Below are 19221 nucleotides of genomic sequence, written 5' to 3'. Positions count from 1 at the left end.
TTGCATAGCTCAGCTGACACCTAGCTTGCGTCATAGCTTATAAATCGCGTTTCGTAAATGGCGAACTAGGGCACCTTTGGCCTTCCATACTTTCGGTTCAGGTTTTTATTCTGGTTTTAATGCGTATTTTAACCATAACATTAGCATTCGTGTCTGGAAACACTTGAAATGTAGCCTACATTCAGTCCTCTAGCACAGGCATTCGAATCGGATGTAGAATAACTCTCAATTCGCATAAGGTAAAACGATTAAAGTTGATGGAAACAATTTCGCATAATTTGTTGCATTTCTGCTTAGGCCTACTTCCGTAAACATTTCACTGTCGATCCGCCACTAGGCTATAGCTGATCTGATCAGAACTATTCTGTAGATTAGGAAAATGTCTGTTGTAACTCGCACATATTCTGGAACCGAATTATTATGAACCCCTCATAGAATAGCCTATGCAAATGAGCTGACTCGAAACTTATTGATGACAGAAAAGTGGTGAGCGGATTGATGGGCTAGGGCAGGTTCACCGCGAGCGCAGCGAGTGAAAAGTAAAGAGGAGGATCTTACACCGCCGTCATGTCATCCGGCACAAGCTTCCTTGGTACACTGCTGTCATATGCATTACGGTTCCCCATTGACTCCCATTGATTCTGACTGACCATTTCGAAGGAAAACGTCAATTATGTGCTGAAACAAACGCCGCTGACATATGATAGTAACCATTTCACTTTGATAATAACCTACATTTTTGTCCGACATAATACAGCAAGAATGTCGAAATTTTATCGACGCAACGTGGAGAAACTTAAGGGAGAACAAAAACATCCGTGACCGACGGTCAATGGGATTCCCCATTGACCATGGATCACGAAAAACGGCAGCCGTTATTTCTTGAATGTCAGAGTAATGACATTCTAAATGGTACCTAAATAATACACCACCATTCATAAAGTAACGAAGTATGAAAAGAAAAACACAATTCATCACATGGATCACCCAAACGACTTTGTGTCAATTTTCAACCGCGCGGCTTTTAATATCATAATAATGGGTGTGAAATATTCCTTAACCACTAGATGGCGGCATGGCACAGCGCACTTTGCATGACACAGCAACTACGTCACAGCACTTTACTTCCTGTTTCATGGTTGTGATGTCATCAAAGTGCGCTGTGCCATGCTTCCATCTAGTGGTTAAGGAATATTTCACACCCATTATTATGATATTAAAGGGATATTCCGCCATTTTTGGAAATACGCTCATTTTCCACGTTCCCTCGAGCAAAACAATCGATATTTACCTTGTTCCCGTTCATCCAGCCATTCTGTGAGTCTGGCGATACAACTTTTAGCTTCAGCCTAGCATAGATCATTGAATCGGATTAGACCATTAGCTTCTCGCCTGCTAGCTTCATGTTTAAAAGTGACTAAGATTTCTGGTAATTTTCCCATTTAAAACGTGTCTCCTCTCAAGTTAGAAAGTGCAATAAGACCAACTGAAAATGAAACCTGGCGTTTTTCTAGGCTGATTTGACATGGAACTACACTCTCATCTGGCGTAATAATGAAGGCAACTTGCAGCTACTGGCACTACTACTGCTTGTTGTCTATGGGGACTATTTTCAGATGTCGCGTAAGATATCACTGCGCCTATGGTACGTTTGCAAGTTGCCTTGATTATTACGCCAGATGAGAGTGTAGTTCCATGTCAAATCAGCCTAGAAAAACACCAGGTTTCATTTTCAGTTGGTCTTATTGCACTTTCTAACTTGAGAGGAGACACCTTTTAAATGGAAAAATTACCAGAAATCTTAGTCACTTTTAAACATGAAGCTAGCAGGCGAGAAGCTAATGGTCTAATCCGATTCAATGATCTATGCTAGGCTGAAGCTAAAAGTTGTATCGCCAGACTCACAGAATGGCTGGATGAACGGGGAACAAGGTAAATATCGATTATTTTGCTCGAGGGGAGGTGGAAAATGAGCGTAGGCCTACTTCCAAAAATGGCGGAATATCCCTTTAAAAGCCGCGCGGTTGAAAATTGACACAAAGTCGTTTGGGTGATCCATGTGATGAATTGTGTTTTTCTTTTCATACTTCGTTACTTTATGAATGGTGGTGTAGCCTATTATTTAGGTACCATTTAGAATGTCATTACTCTGACATTCAAGAAATAACGGCTGCCGTTTTTCGTGATCCATGGTCAATGGGGAATCCCATTGACCGTCGGTCACGGATAATGTTTTTGTTCTCCCTTAAGTTTCTCCACGTTGCGTCGATAAAATTTCGAAATTCTTGCTGTATTATGTCGGACAAAAATGTATGTTATTATCAAAGTGAAATGGTTACTATCATATGTCAGCGGCGTTTGTTTCAGCACATAATTGACGTTTTCCTTCGAAATGGTCAGTCAGAATCAATGGGAGTCAATGGGGAACCGTAATGCATATGACAGCAGTGTACCAAGGAAGCTTGTGCCGGATGACATGACGGCGGTGGATCTTACTAGGTAAACTGCACCCACCCAAGTTAATCCACTGTCTTCTCGGTCCTCCCGACGATAGGCTACCATTAAGAGCTGTTAGGCCTATTAATTGTAGGTAAAACTATATCTAACCGTTCTAGTTTGTTTGATTTACATTCACTTGAAGTCCATAGGCTATGTCTTCCGGAGGAATCTCCCACTGGTAAGTGTAATAAATGTATGTTAGCCTACCTTGTTTAAATAGGCTATCTTGGCTTTTCCATCTAGGCTTGAATCAAACAGCTGAAGCATCGACATGAAGAGCTGCTGTGGTTTGGTGACTGTCAATAATGAGCCAGGCAAGTGAATGGTCCTCACTTATTGATGTAGGCTAGGCCTAGGTTCATACTTTTATAGTGTCTGATTGTGATTGGTGAATTGTGGTTAGGTTGGACTTTTCCAGTGTCTGTGTATACACACATAAAGAAAGTCTGGTAGAAAGATTCACTTTAGTCTTGATGAGCACACCTTTAGGCCTATCAGCAGTCTTAAACAATTTCATAATGACAAGACAAGATAATTTCTTGTAAATGTGGCAATAGGCATCTCTCTCTCTCAGTAAGCAGAATTTAGAGCCATGTCAATCAATTCACTGACAGTCAGAAGCAAGACGCTGACACAGCAATGTCATGGGGTGGGTGATCTCTGAACTAGGGTAACAGGTCTTACAGATGTATGCAATGCTTTTTGTCAATGTGGGTGTTGTCTCCCTGTGCACATGGAAAAAGATTGTCAGGAATTTGCACATGTTTGTCTGAAACATTCCTAACTACTTAACACTTAAGATGACAAATGTTCCCAGCTTTTGACAGAACTCATAAGAGTTGAGTTTCTGCTATAGTTATTAGATTAGATTAGAAGTCTTTATTGTCCACTACTGTGGAAATTCATCTTTGCCCCTACAACATATAGCACACACAAGCAAGACTACACAGTGTATAACATAAAGCAAACACAGACAAAGACTACACATCAAGTACAACATAAGGCAAACACAAACAAAGACTACACAGCAAGTACAACATACTGTAAGGCAGTAGGCCTACAACTTAAACTTTAAGGCATAGCCTACATAACTATCGCAAAAACTCAACTCAACTCTAAGCCTTAAAGCATGTACGTAATCATTGTTTGAACACTGATGGACTTTGATCAGAATCTGTCAAAAAAGGATTGATAAGTAATTTTAATATATGTATTTTTTTCATGGGATGCATCTTTGTAGTTAGCTAAAATCATCCCTTTCCCTGTACTTACATGGGTTGTTTTTGTATTTGAGCTTCTATGCAGTGCAAATTGCTGTATTTAAATTGGTCATAACATCTCTAAAGATTCAGTCAGTTTCATGAGCATCAACAATGTCCTCTTCCAGTTCCTCTGAAGAGTGTGGAGGTAGATGTGCATGTAAAGGGACATGTAGCCACAGTGACCTCCACTCTAGGGTATGTAAATGGAGAAGAGCGCCCCCTGGAGGCTGTGTTTGTGTTCCCTCTGCCTGGAGAATGTGCCGTCTGCCACCTCAGCGCCAAGATAGGAGACACAGAGGTGGTGGCAAAGCTGCAGGACAAGCAGAAGGTGAGTTTTAATGACATACAAATATATTTGCAAGGGCAATTTTACAGTTTAACCTACTATTATTTAACAATAGCCCACCTGCCTGAAAGTAATCCATTAATCCATCTATAATCATTTATAATTTATACACAACAATAATCCATCGGTAATTGTTCCAAAAATAGTCTCATCTACTGACTGTTTAATGAAATTGGTGTTTTGTTATAATGACAGAACTGGAGTTATAAAGGTTAACAGTTGTCCCCTTCCTTGAGGCATTGGAGCAGTATGATGATTGATGTGTCTGCTCTCTCCTGTTCCAGGCACGGGAGAAATATGATGATGCGTTGAGCTCGGGCCACCAGGCCTTCCTGTTGGAGGAGAGTGCTCAGAGCCCAGACGTGTTCCAGCTGAACGTGGGCAGCCTGCCTCCAGGAGAGAGTGCTGCCATCACTCTGGTCTACATCTCAGAGCTGGCCATGCAAGCTGATGACGCCCTGCGCTTCTGTCTGCCTGCTGTGCTCAACCCCCGCTACACACCCCAGGGTGAGGCCCAGAAACATGGAGGCTTGTGGGATATAAAGCCTCCCTCTTCTGACATGTCCGAACATGCTAATGTTCTGACTAATGTGTGTTCTATACTAGCCTAAGAGTGCCACAGGTATGACACCATTAAAATAAAAAGAAAAGAAAAAGTAGCATCTTCCCAACTGTCTTCTCAGACATGGACAGGAGTCAAATGGCCACCGTGACTTCAGTCCCAGCTGATACGGTGCCCTACACGTTGGCTCTCAGTGCTCAGCTGTCCTCCCCCCAGCCCATCTCTAAAGTGGAGTCCAACTGTCATCTGGAGCCACTGGCTTACCTCAACCCAGACAAAACACAAGCCACGGTACGGAGGGCTGGACATTATGAATGTGTGATTACAAGCACTAGGTGCTTATGGTGTGTTTGTGTGGCATAATATTATATTCCTCTCTGATCCTCCAGGTGAGTCTCTCTCCAGGCCACCTGTTTGATCGAGATGTGGAGCTGCTGCTGTATTACCAGGATGCTCATAAGCCCACTGCCATAGTGGAGGCTGGACTGGACAGTGCTGAGCCAGGTGAGGGCTTGTGCTCTTCATGCTGATAATCTGGACATTTATGTGGAGCTCATATGAAGGCTGTGGTTGAAAAATAATGTATTTACCCATTTTGTATAGAGAAATGTAGTCAAGTTAAAGAGACCCTATGCAACTTTCTGCAGGAGACGACCGCTCCTTGTTTACATCTGTCTGAGACGAAGAACCACGCTTGCAATTTATATATTTAAATATAGCCTATACATGTATAATAATAATAATTATAAGCTAAAGCTGTCGGGGAAGGTCTGCAGAGAAGCATAAAACGAGCGAAAACGAAAAACGACACCGAAACCAGAGATGAAATCGCCAATCCTGCATAGTTCCTCTTTTTTTTTTTTAAGATTATTTTTTATGGGGCTTTTTATGCCTTTAATTGGACAGGACAGTAGAGAGTATGACAGGAAGCGAGAGGGAGAGAGAACTGGGGTGGGATCCGGAAAGGACCACGGGGCGGGAATCGAACCCGGGTCGCCGGTGTGCGGTGCAGGTGCCCCAGCCAGTCGCGCCACGACTGGGGCCATAGTTCCTCTTTAATACAAATTAAATTCCCCTCTCTGTTTCTCCCTCAGGCTCCTTAATGGGTGACCCTGTTGTAATGATCAGCATTTACCCAGAGTTCCCTGCTGCAGCAACATCCTCTCTTGCCACTTGTGGAGAGTTTATTTTTGTGGTGGACCGATCAGGGAGTATGGACTGCAAGATGCACTCAGGAAAAGATGCAAAGATGCGCATAGAGAGTGCCAAGGTACCATGACTGCAGATGTAGTACAAGAGAGAACCTAAACTCTGATAAAGCCTGCCAAGTAGTCTGTGTCAATCCTTGTTCTCTTTGGTACTATTACAATTGTTGCATGCTTGTGTATAATGCCTTGGCTAGACCCAGGGTTTGCTCAGTCTTATCCCTGTTATTGGTCTTCAGGACACTCTGCTCCTGCTCTTGAAGAGCCTACCCATGGGCTGCTACTTCAACATCTGCGGCTTTGGTTCTCATTATGAACATTTCTTCCCGTCAGTATGCTTTTACATTTATCTATGTCTCACATTTGCCTATTTTTATAATGCTTCAGATTAGTTTTTGGAATAGCTCAGGTTGATCCTTGTAACATGATTGCTGTTGTCTTCTTGCAGAAAGAGTGTTGAGTACAACCAGAAGACAATGGATGATGCTCTTAAGAAAGTGAAGGGAATGGGTGCAGACATGGGGGGCACTGAGATTCTTCGGCCTCTGAAACACATCTACAGCCAGCCCTGCATCCCCAGTCACCCCAGACAGGTAAACAAACACCTCACTGTGAGTACTAGGCACTGGACTACTACAGTAGGTCTGCTAAAATGTCCACCTGCCCTTCTGTGGTAGGGAAGCAGAAGCAGAAGAAGAGGAACTGCTGCAGTCCAGAAGTCCTAATCAATATGAGAAGAATGTTACCAAATATTGATATTGCCAAAATACATTAATTATTCAGCTAGTTATTATATTCATTGCTAACTGTGCTTTCACAAATTTTAGACCAAAACATTGTGAAGGCACAAAATCCATGTCAAGAGAACAAAAGCAAGACCTCTTTCATACAGAACATTTAGCATTCAGTCTTTCCTCTTTTATTTCATGTCAGCTCTTCATTTTCACTGATGGAGAGGTGGGGAACACTAAGCAGGTTTTGGACTTGGTGAAGATCAATGGAAATTCTCACCGGTATGTGATGGGTCATATGACAAAATAATTACTTGAACAATACGAACAGATTCTGATGTTTATTAGTGCACATAAAGAAATGTTTCTACTAAAACTGTTTGAAACTAATCTCCGTATGAGGCGTGCAGGTGCTTCTCTTTTGGAATCGGAGAGGGTGCCAGCACTGCTTTAATCACAGGCCTGGCCAAGGAGGGCTCTGGGCATGCTCAGTTTATCACAGGAACAGACCGCATGCAGCCCAAGGTAGGAGGAGATGGACCTGGTGGTATCTTTTGGTATCTTTTGTCTTATACCTACAGTGCCTATAGAAAGTCATCATACCCTTTTGAAACAGTTACTTTTTTTGTCTTACAGGCTGAAATCAAAACCCATTTTTTAAAAAAACCTTTTGCCAGTTTTATTTACAAATGTAGCTGTACAACATCAAAATGATGGGAAAAAAAGTCAGCAGTTCTGAAAATTAATTAAAAAAATTAAAAACTAGAATAACAGGGTTGGAAAAGTCATCATACCCCTGACTTAATACTTTGTAGAGCTTCCTTTTGCTTTCATTACAGCCATCAATCTGTTTGGATATGTCTCTATTATAGCTTTGCGCACCTAGATAGGGGAATATTTTCTGTGCAGAATTGTTCAAATTCAGTCAAATTATGTAGGGAATGGCGATGGACTGCTCTCTTCAAGTCAATCCACAGATTTTCTATAGGATTTACATGTAAGTCAGGGCTCTGACTTTGCCACTCAAGGATATTCACCATCCTATCCTTAAGCCACTGCTTTGTTCTTTTGGCAGTATGTCTAGGATCATTGTCGTGTTGGAAGGCGAATTACCTACTCATCTTCAGCTGTCTAGGAGAGGGATGCAGGTTTTCCTTAAGAATTTGGGTGTACTTGGCAGCATCCATTTTCCCTTCTATTTGATTTCAGGCTGTAAGACAAAAAAATAAACTATTTCAAAAGGGTATGATGACATTCTATAGGCACTGTATATGTTAATGTAACATTCTAGTAAAATCAAGTCTAGTTTATCCGTGCATGTACATGTTTTCTGGAGAGGTTTCTGTGTGAAAGAAGACACATTAAACCAAGTTTGCTCCAACTTCGGTTCTTTTGAATCTGCTTTTGGCTCCAATCTACATTCTTGGCCTGCTGGTCGTGAGAAGGAGGAGATGGAGCTGGTAGGCAGATTTGAGAAACAAAGACAGGGATTTATTATCTACTCAGAGGATCATTGTCCTGAACAATGACTTTGCACAAAATGAATTGTAGGATCGGCAAGTCATAGTGTGTGTTGTATCAGAATAAAAGAGTAAGACAAAAATGGTAAAAGAAAAGTAGCAATGAAGCAGGCTGGTGTCACAATTAGACATGACCAAAATAAATAATGATATTAAGATAAACATGAATGAATGACTTTTAATATTTAAAGATAATGAACACAACAGGACAGTAATGGAAAAGATATTGAAATGGGTCGTAGTACTATGCAGCAGATCCAATAGGTCAGTTGACACACCTACGTTTTATCTGTGATTCAGTTATTCATTCACTTTAATATCATTTTTTTTGTAACAGATCAACAGGTTCACACTTTTGTTTGTCTTGGTGCCTGGTGGTTAGCAATATTTTGTCCGTTATCCTCACAGACATTGTTCATCTGTCTACACACAGGTGATGCAGTCTCTCCGCTATGCACTGCAGCCAGCAGTGAAGGACATCTCTGTCCACTGGAACCTTCCAGATGGTGGGTCAGTCACCACTTTGTCTCCTCCACTCAAAGTGCTCTTCCATGGTCAAAGGGCCCTGCTGTATGCCCAGCTCAAAGGAGAGGTGAGAGGACGTCTTTACATTTCCCGAGACACAAGCACGCGACGCATGCAGTAAAAATGACGCAATTCTCGTGCGCGGAACGCAGACGCAGGAGCCCCTAGTCATGTCTACATGGGTTTGATTTGATCCAGAAAATGTTGTGTGTGGGGGGGGGAGGCTCTGCACTCATTGGGTAGACCTAACCAAACAGAGCAACGAAATAGCCAATAGCGTAGTGTAGTGTTTCTGTTGCAATCAAAATCAACCTAAGCGTGAGCTGTTGTTCATCTGTCCATCATCACTTAAAGCCTGCCCTGAAAATTTGATTGGTCTGTACAGATCTATACAGAGAATCAGAATGGTGTGATGTACTGACACAGGGTTACAGAGTCTAGAATATTGTTTACTGTATTCTTCCGGATAATATGCATCTCTGAACTGAAACACAACTGAGCCTAGCACCAGGTCTTGTGAAGCTTTGTGCAAAAGTTGGTCAATATAGAATGAAAAATGAGTACTTTAAAACAAATGTATTCAATGTTATTCATTTGAAAATATGGACTTAGATGGTTGTTCGTCTCGAGGTCTCAAGTGTCAAGGAGTTTTAGACAGCGTGCACTGTTTTTAATGTACCACTTTGTCCTGTTCTGACTTTTTGAGGGAGCGAATGGTCAACTATAAAAGATCTAGAAAGGTATTCCTTACATGTCAAGGTGCAGACAACATTAATGGCTGATGTATGCTTTTGATATTTTTCCTGCTTATTACACTTTGCATTCTACATGATTCTACACCAACATCTAACTTCCCCGTATCAAATGTGTGATTCCTGATCTCAGAATGCTGCGACTCCTGAAGGATCTGTGACAATACAGTACAACCTGTTGGAGGAGACGGTCAAGAACCAACTCAGCTTCTGCCTCAGACCCACAGGAGACACAGGGTAAACTTTTAAAAGTGTGATTCAACGTTTTTTTCACAAGGAAGTTGCTGCAGCTTGTGTCACACATTCATCTGTACCACCCACTGGGAACTGTGTGTCATTTCCCAATCCCATCCCCATCTTTTTCTCCCGCTTGCTTCCTGTCCCTCTTCACTGTGTGTTATGAGACCGTTCTTTTTTTAATTGGATCAACATAACATAAGAAGCCGTAGAAACGATTTAGTACAAGATGAATAAATGTAATAAAGTAATGCACTCAGACAGACTAAGAACGCCACAATGAACATAATACAAAAGAGAAAAGGAAACCCTTAGACCTCTTTCTATTACACTATCGAACCTAAAATAACAAAGTCATTTACCTACCACCAAACCACTGCTAGCGCAAAACTATTTACAAACACATAAAACAGAAGCTTATCCCATGTGAGTCAAACGGCAAAAAGTAGCTAAGCAACAAATAAGGAATAGCAAAGGTGAACAAGGTGCCATCGAGAGACGTTCGTCCTGTGTGCTGACTAGAGCGGCGAGGGAAAGCGAGAGCCGTTGGACACAGGTGACTTAAATAGCAGGAGGCCCAGCCCCCTGAATCTATCACCTGCAGAGGAGCTGAGAGAGAAACGAAGGAACCACGCAAGCACCGTTCTACTCCCGCCGTAACACTGTGCCATCTGAATAAAGACAAAAGGTTTTTCAGGACGTCGTTTTAATGTTGTAGCTGATTTGCGCACCCTGCATTATTCACACGACCCCTGGTCTCCCTCCTCCCACTTCAGACTGACTCTCCACCGGCTGGGGGCTCGAGCCCTGATCCGCTCACTGGAGACGGAGGAGAGGGCAGCAGGACCAGAGGTGAAGGCCCTGAGAGAGAAGCTGCTGCAGCTCAGCCTGCAGTCTGGAGTCAGCTGCACACACACCGCCTTCATCGCCATCCACAAGGGCAGCGGACAGACTGTGCAGGGACCTCTGCTCCACAGACCTGTGCCAACGGCAGGTTAGAGTGGGGCTCTATATTGGGTGTCTTCTGATGTCCCAGTGATTTTGTGTTCAGGTCAGGAAAATATCATACAGGTTGCTCTGATATTTGTATGCTTTTATTAGGAATGTTTTTTGGTGCACCTATGCCTATGGCTATGTGCTGTTCAATGCCACCCCCCCAAATGGCTCCAATGGCTAGAATGGCCCGAATGGCTCCAATGGTTGAATTGTGTGGAATGGCTCCAATGGCTAGAATGGCGGCAGCGCCTCCAATGCCTCGTAAGTATTTGGCCTCACATTCTCCTTTCTCTTTTCCACACATTAAAATGCACAAGAAAGATTTTGCCTTCTGAAACTTTTTTGAACTGTTGATCAGGAAAATCAACTTAAAACCATTGCTTCACATACTGGCATTTTGTTATAGTCTATTTCTGTAATATTATATTGTACAGGTAGTATAGTTCACTAATATCAACATCTTAAAGCAACACTGAAGCACTTTCCCTCTGTCACACACACTATTTGTTTATCCAGCAAATAACGATGTCCACAGACAAGGTTGAGTATGTTGCATGATTTTGCAAAAGTATGATGTATTGCGACATCAAAGCAAGTCAAATTTGTAGACTATGTCTCATTTCATGAACTACAGATACGCTAACCAATCTGGTAAAATTACAAAGTGTGGTTATAGCCAATAGAGGGCCACAAAGTGAAAGCATTAGTGCCGATCACCCTGTTACGAGTTGATGAACTGCTGAAATGATTTTGGAAACCTTATTTTAAGGTGCGAAAAACTCTTTAGTGTTGCTTTAAACTTCAATATTGTATGTTGTAAATTAAGTACAATAAACTAAATATGTTGGTTTTGACTGTAATCCATTTAGCAACAGCAGCAAATGAAGCTCTTTGACATCATTTATTAATGAAGCCTATGACTGCACTTATAAACTAAAGGGCAGTTCACACCAGGAACTATGACGATAACTTCCACATTGACCAACCGTTAGAAAAGTCTCTCCGTGATGATGAGAGTGATGGCTAAAATTTGATAGATTGTGATTGGCTGCCAGCTTTTTATCATTCTCAAAATCTCTCTGAAAGTGATCCCCAACAGTATTGTTCCTCATGTTGTTATAGTTATAGGGCTCTATTTTAGTGGTCTGAAATGCACAGTTTAATAAATACCTGTAGGTGTGGCCAGTTTAAAATCTCTATCTCTGTTCTATAGTAGGCTACATTAAAATGTATTTGCTCATGAACATTCAGTCTCTCAATTGTTAATTTATCAATGAGTTCATAGTATTTTATTAATTTTTTGCAGAAATGTTCTGCGATTCTGCAGAAGATGATGATGGGACTTTTGAAGGTATGACATTTCCTATGTGTCGTGTCTTTTTTTGCATTGGTGCTTTTATTGTAATGTAGACCTGTAATAGGCATCAAAGTCATGTGGGCATACTGTAGGTGGTGTAATGAATGACTGAATATATGCACCTGGGAATTGGTATGGTGGTATGGAGAAGGGGGTGAGAAGAGAGGGCACATTCTTTGTTCACTGGATCTTATCACATTGGAAACAAGGGACTCTATTGCATCTTTGCACACCTCACAAGCACTTTAAGTCTGTCCCACACACATACACCGACACACGCACTCACACACTCATCTAACACTGCATTGCGAAGATTGAGATGCTCATATTTGTCAGATACCCTAACAGATGCCAATCAGCTGTGGTCCCCCACAGATCATACGCTGTGCTCGTCTAGTACAAATATCTGGATATCTAAATGATGTCTGTTGCTGATGAATGGCTTTAGAGTATTTTCATTTATTTATTTATTTTGCGGCTTTGCCAGATGATGACGATATGTATGAAATGGCCCGAGGTACAGTATATTAAAACTATTGAAGATCTATTAGTTTAATGTATATTTTCCATATACTCTTATATTCTTACATTTACATCGTACCCTATCATTTATGTCTATTCTGCTGCTTTTTTTTTATTTGAATTAAGCTCCACCAGAGTCTCCCACAGATCCCCTCCTTCAGCTGATCTCTCTCCAGAAAGCCTCGGGGTCATGGGAAATGGAGTCCTCCATGGCCAAGGTGTTGGAGAAGACAGACGATGAGTTGGACAAACTGATGCCAGTGGGGGTAAGGATGACCGTGAAGCTAAGGCTCAGACAAAGATAGAGATGAAATTAATAACTTGACCTTTGGCTGTAGCAAGCAACCATTTAGAAGTAGAACTAGTAATGGAAATTTGTCCTGTACATTTTAAGAGTTGGTGTATGACCAAAAGAAGTAGTTCTACAAACAAGACACCCTTAGCGTTCAGAATGTGCAAGTTATATTACCAAATTTATGCAATGCAAGAGTAGTTTTTTTGCTTGACTGTTTTTGCATTAACAACGAAATCAAGTCAAGTCGTGCCGTTCAGGCAACGGTGAACATCCCCGTCGTCGTCTGCAGGCATAGTGGTTTAGGCTCCGCCCCTAAGGCTATACTGGAACCAAAACACACAGTGGCTCAGTCAACGCCTCCACTGAGCAGTAGGCAAAGGTTATGATGGTGCTGAAGTATCGACTTGTAAGAACAAAGACTTCCCTTTCTCTCGGAATAGAGAGCGATGAGAGTTGTCTGGAATGGAGATATCCTTGCACCTCTCCCAGTGTATAGGCTTCCCCTTGCACCTCTGCCAGTGTATAGGCTTCCCCTTGCACCTCTCCCAGTGTATAGGCTTCCCCTTGCACCTCTCCCAGTGTATAGGCTTCCCCTTGCACCTCTCCCAGTCTATAGGCTTCCCCTTGCACCTCTCCCAGTCTATAGGCTTCCCCTTGCACCTCTCCCAGTGTATAGGCTTCCCCTTGCACCTCTCCCAGTGTATAGGCTTCCCCTTGTCAGCTGTTGGCCTCCTCTGGCAACACTTCCCCTTCATTAGCTCGCGTGAATGTCACCCCGGTGTTGACCGTTTAGCCGTCTGCCCTCACAGCCAGCAGTCGGCACCTCCATCCTGCTCCACCATTCCAGACTGCCCGTTTTATCTAGAGGGGGAACCTATCCCATTCCTAAGTTTATCTCAGACATCAAGCAACTATAGCGTCATTGGCAATTAGACCAGTTTAGTTCACCAAAACAAATGCAACAGTCCCATAGTTTCTATAGTCCATCATATACAGAACAGTCGTTACATTCCCAATCAACCAGTGAACATTATAAAAAAATACACACAGTATAACATCAGGAGCCAGTATTCAAGCACAGTCCACAATTGTACCGGACTCAAATTTTGAATAGAATTTAGTATGTCAAGCTAATATATCTGTGTTTAGGCAGACAAGGTTGATTAAGGATAAACTTGTTTTTTGACTGACTTGAATTGTTTTTTATGTTTAGGCAGACAAGGCTGTGTGGGCTACAGTTCTGGCTCTGCTTTGGCTCTATGGTTTCCGTCTTGATGCCAAGGATGAATGGCAGTTTGTAGCCATGAAGGCAGCATCCTGGATTCAAGCTCAGAAAGGTAAACTGTCCTCCTCTTAGCTCAAAAGTGTGTGTGTGTGTGTGTGTGTGTGTGTGTGTGTGTGTGTGTGTGTGTGTGTGTGTGTGTGTGTGTGTGTGTGTGTGTGTGTGTGTGTGTGTACGTGCACGCTCATGTGTGTCTCTTGTGTTGCAGTGGACTGTGTGTGTGTGTGTGTGTGTGTGTGTGTGTGTGTGTGTGTGTGTGTGTGTGTGTGTGTATTTCTGCTCACATGTGTCTTGTGTGTGTGTGTGTGTGTGTGTGTGTGTGTGTGTGTGTGTGTGTGTGTTTCTGCTCACATGTGTCTCTTGTGTTGCAGTGGACTGTGTGTCTCAGTGTGTGCAGGCTGGAAATGCTCTGCTGGGATGTCAGCTGCAGCAGGAGACTCTGGGCCTCTGAGGACTTCACCACCTTACGTCATGTGTGCTAGAGCTTTCATTTGCTTCTGTCTGTGTAATGGAACTAATATGCCCTCATGTTTTTTTAAAGTTGTATGTTTTAGCTTTTTAGCCTTTATGTGAACAGTGAAGAGATGACAGAAAATGAGCTGTACAGAGGTGGGCACAAATGTAACAAACTAAAAATACTTGCTCATGCAACATAACATAATAAAATGCAAAATAATGGTGTGAAAATTGTATTTCATTAAGATACAAGTAATTAGTCATTTGAAAATATCAATTCACACAGACACACACACAATAATCTTTAGTCTATTTGATTACTGAAAGATCACAAAGTCCTTGTTTGACCATCAGTTACACGGTCATTCTCCAAGGAATAATAATGTGAGTAGACTGGTCTGCTGTCAAAGTCTGTGAAGCAAAGTCATACTTCAGATGCAGGTGATTTATGTGCATCTATCCAGAAGATTATTAACTACTCCTAGTAGGGCTGTACAATTAATCAAATTAATCGATTAATTGTGATTATGACTTCCAACAACATACGTACAATATAATGATTATTTGGCTACATTTAGTTTCATAGCAATGCTCTCCTTTTCTCTTCAGTTGTCGTGTGCATTATCTTTTTTCATGATTTTTTCCCTGTTGTATTATATTTAAGATTAAATTAGGTTATTGAATATGGATGATAGTTCCAAAATCACTGAGTGATCACGATTAATAATTGTGATCTCAATATTGAACAAAATAATCATGATGATGATTTTTTACCATAACCGAGCAGCCCTAACTCCTAGTCAATCTGCCAACAATGGTGATGGCACCAAGCACCGCCAAGCACACTAGGAATTGCCCCCAGTGAGAGGCTAATAGTCTTTATCTACTGTAAGTAATGACATCTTGTCTCATTTGAGAATAATATTACATATTTTTTTTTATTGAGGGCCAAATTCTCCCATTCACATCAAAATCCTTTATTACACATCCAGTCACGCACATTCTTGAGCAAATTATTATTTAGCCTACCTAGCTTGTTTGCAAGTCAAGGTGATTTGAACGTTGAAAGGGATATTCTGCCATTTTTGGAAATAAACTCATTTTCCACCTCCCCTCGAGCAAAGCAATCGACCTTTTTCCCGTTCATCCAGCTACTCTGTGAGTCTGGAGTTACAACTTTTAGCACACACTACTTACTGCTTGTTGCCTATGGGGACTATTTTCAGATATCGCATGCGCCCATGGTAGCCTACGTTTGCAGCTTCCCTTGATTATTACGCCAGATGAGAGTGTAGTTCCATGTCAAATCAGCCTAGAAAAACGCCAGGTTTCATTTTTAGTTGGTCTTATTGCACTTTCTAACTTGAGAAGAGACACGTTTTAAATGGGAAAATTAACGGAAATCTTAGTCACTTTTAAGCATGTTGCTAGCAGGCGAGAAGCTAATGGTCTAATCCGATTCAATGATCTGTGCTAGGCTGAAGCTAAAGGTTGTATCGCCAGACTCACACAGTGGCTGGATGGACGGGAAAAGGGTAAATATCGATTGTTTTGCTCGAGGGGAGGTGTAAAATGAGCTTATTTCCAAAAATGGCGGAATATCCCTTTAACTTTTTTTTACCTTAATGTCATTCCACCATTATGACACTAATGGGAATGCCATTTTGGCACATCAAGCATCAAATTTGATACTTGAATGTTATTTTGTAAAGTTCTTTGTACATGTTTCCTACATGTTCTCAGGAGTTGGCCGGCAACATGCTGTTTCACCCATATTGTGTTTTAGCCAGCCTACTCTTGAAAGTAGCCCCTTTGTCGTTTTCCTCATACAACGTCTAGTCCTTACAGGTTACAATGTTTTATATGTTTCAGGTTACACATATTTAGCAAGGATCTTATAATGGTTTCACTGGCATATAAAAATCTATCAGGTTCACTTTTTATATGACAGTGAAACCATTATAAGATCCTTGCTAAATCTGTGTAACCTGAAACATATAAAACATTGTAGGCTAACCTGTAAGGACTATAGACGCTGTATGAGGAAAACGAGAAAGGGGCCACTTTCAAGAGTAGGCCTAAATCATACAAGTTTTGTATATAAAACACATCGCTGGCATATACGTTTTTTCTATATCTTTTCCATAATGGATCACCTTGTAGTGACACTTGACAATACTCAGAAAAAGTTTGATCTTGATGGCAGAAAGGGGCTGAAACGTGTGTCGTTGAATGCTTTTTTGACTAAAGCACATGGAGAATGTGACCAATCAAAATAGTATTTATTTTCTTTGCATGATAAATACATATGACACAAGTCTGAATTGATCCCATATTTCCCAAATTTTCAAGTGCTTCCAAGTGTTCAGCAATTGTGCATGCAGGTGAGGTGACTCGAGAGTACTGCGGAATACCCCCCAACTCTTCCGCTAATGGAAACATAGAAAAAGTACCAGAGACTGTACCGATACATTTCACAAAACCACCCACATTGGATTATTGATTCCATCTTTAACTTGACATCTATAAGACATTTTCGTTCCCCACTCCTGTTGAAGTTACTTTTCTCTTATGGCATGCTATCACATGCTTTCACCCTGATCAATGCACATTATATTTCACCAAAATCTGAAGTGTTCTTACAGTAAAAGTAACTTCACACAATGAATTGTGGGGTGATTTCCCAGCCAGTAAAGGAAGTGGCAGCAGTGGGTAGGGGTGGGTAGATGCATGCAGATGCTTGCACCTGAAGAAAGGCCACTGGTGTGCTACATCTGAAGAACTGAAGAAGCATAATAACTGGCATAACCTTTCATTTGCTCCTAGTAGGCTAGTGTTGTAAAAGTGCAACATACTGTATCCTTATTGTCTGAAACCCTTTTTCTGTTCAAATACAACTGAACCAATTTATAAGGCTATTACATCATGTCTGTTATTATTACAGGATATGTTTTCTTACTGTTAGCCTATATAAGAGAGTATTATAAGTGTTTGTTGTAAGTAAGAGAACATGAACTTTGAGTGACTTTATTGTTTTTCATGATCTAATTTGAAATATTTTCTCAATAGCTAGCGTTTCTTGCAAAGCAGTGAAGCGTCATTAGGCCTAGCCTACTCTATGCATTTTCGACTTTCAGTTTAGCTATTCAGAAAACTATATCCAAGTCTTCATTTCTATCAGGGCAAGAAATAAGTGCCCCACTGTGGTGTTCCACTATTCACAGAGATTATGATAATGTAGAATCTACACAGTGTAGGTTCTGGAGACTAAGGTGATAGTGGAAACACTGAGGCAACAAGGCAAGTTGCCTGCTGTTCAAATCGGATCTCTGGTGAGAGTGTTGGTGACTAGAGACTTCCAAGGGGAGAGTGGTGGCTAACAACTCTGCCAAAAAATTCAGAATGCTACTACTTCTACTGATGAAAGGGTCAGTACAGTCAGTAGCCCCGTTTATACTATGGGCCATTGGCCCAGGAACTTAAGCCCAGGAACTTAAGCCCAGGGCACAAGCACCAGGGCTAGAGTTCTCGGTGCGTTTATACTGGGGTGGCCGGGTGGCTCTGGGGTGGGCCATGTAGCCAACTGTCAAACTTGGATCCATAGAAACGTGAACAACATTCTACAGGCAGCAGGCACGGGCAGTTAGTAAATAGAACGGTAGCCGTAGTAACCAGTTCGACGTGACCTGTAAGCACTGGGGCTTGGATCGTGGCTCTGACCGTTGAGGTGGGCTTGTTGTCAGGGCAATAGTTCCAGGTTAAGCCCCGTTTCAGCCCAGCCCCGTCTAGTATAAACTCCTACCTGGGCTGGGCTTAAGTTCCAGCACCGGGTTCAGCCCATAGTATAAGTACGGGATAATGGACGACACGCTGTGCGGTTATTCAAAGTTAATGCACGTTCTAGACGGTAATACGGCCCGACGCGAAGCGGAGGGACGTTCCGTCTAGAACGCGTTGTGTTCGTTTCCGGTGCTAATTTTAAATGTTTTAATCGCTAGAACTGTATTGTTTGTAGAACTACTTTTCCCAGACACATTTCAACTCATTTCTCAAACTGCGGTTACTAGTTCTAAATGGATGGTTGCTATGGCCAAAAGCCAGTCGTTAGTTCTGATCTCCCGTTGTCAAGCTGGCATATCCCAGGATTCTGAACGTTAACTTTGAAAGATTGCTATTTTTCTTAGCCTACTGCCACCTAACTAGCTAAATGACACCTCTGTCATATGCTAAACGTTACTCTGAACGTCTGTATTTTACAGCTTGTATGTAACGTGACAGTGCATTTAAACTTCACAACGAGTTTGGCGAATTAATATTCAAGTGCGATAAGGTCAAAAACAATGGAACTACTTCATAGCCGTGCGTATATCTAAAGTTAATGCACACCCTTATAGAACGCAGGACAATGGGGAACTCAACCGAGCAGTGGAATAAACGGGGCTAGTAAGTGGCACGCTGTATTCTATAGTTTCAATCACGTGATTATTATGACGCGCCACGGCGGGACGATTTGAGATGGAGGGCAGGAAGTAAACAATCGACCACCGTCTACCGTTGCAGACAGTCTGTATTGTACTGATATAGACCCAATAAAAGAAGGCAATGAAGCCAAATTGGCCAGAGGACGAAAAAATAATCCTGCTAGAGGAATACAACAAATGAAAAACTATATTG

At 41.8% G+C, this 19221-nt stretch overlaps 1 protein-coding gene across 2 annotated transcripts; it reads left to right on the top strand.

Annotated features, from left to right (window-relative positions):
• Positions 1–2548: 2548 nt before the first annotated feature.
• LOC134099751 (von Willebrand factor A domain-containing protein 5A-like) lies at positions 2549–14767 on the top strand. 2 transcript variants are annotated; one of them, XM_062552738.1, is made up of 20 exons: positions 2549–2586; positions 2743–2813; positions 3887–4089; positions 4392–4614; positions 4791–4960; positions 5059–5173; positions 5764–5939; positions 6114–6202; positions 6323–6467; positions 6808–6887; positions 7016–7130; positions 8559–8717; positions 9536–9639; positions 10416–10633; positions 10741–10896; positions 11942–11986; positions 12480–12509; positions 12641–12780; positions 14023–14146; positions 14463–14767. In XM_062552738.1, the coding sequence occupies exons 2-20, from the start codon at positions 2771–2773 to the stop codon at positions 14540–14542; spliced, it is 2415 nt and encodes an 804-aa protein (XP_062408722.1). In that variant the 5' UTR covers positions 2549–2586; positions 2743–2770; the 3' UTR covers positions 14543–14767. The 2 variants fall into 2 exon arrangements, with proteins under 2 accessions (XP_062408722.1, XP_062408723.1); XM_062552739.1 differs by lacking the exons at positions 2549–2586; positions 12480–12509.
• The last annotated feature ends 4454 nt before the right edge of the window (positions 14768–19221 follow it).

Source organism: Sardina pilchardus, chromosome 13, assembly GCF_963854185.1.
Source record: "Sardina pilchardus chromosome 13, fSarPil1.1, whole genome shotgun sequence".
NCBI lineage: Eukaryota > Metazoa > Chordata > Actinopteri > Clupeiformes > Clupeidae > Sardina > Sardina pilchardus.
Note: the sequence above shows the minus strand (reverse complement) of the source record. Positions and strands in the feature narration are given on the sequence as shown.

What these genes read in the sequence shown, in the direction of transcription:
- LOC134099751 (XM_062552738.1), top strand. Translation starts at nt 2,771, where the DNA reads ATGAAGAGCTGCTGTGGTTTGGTGACTGTCAATAATGAGCCAG. An exon ending in CAGACCGCATGCAGCCCAAG is followed by an intron (nt 7,131 to 8,558) that starts GTAGGAGGAGAT and finishes GTCTACACACAG; the next exon opens with GTGATGCAGTCTCTCCGCTA. An exon ending in ACAAACTGATGCCAGTGGGG is followed by an intron (nt 12,781 to 14,022) that starts GTAAGGATGACC and finishes TTTTATGTTTAG; the next exon opens with GCAGACAAGGCTGTGTGGGC.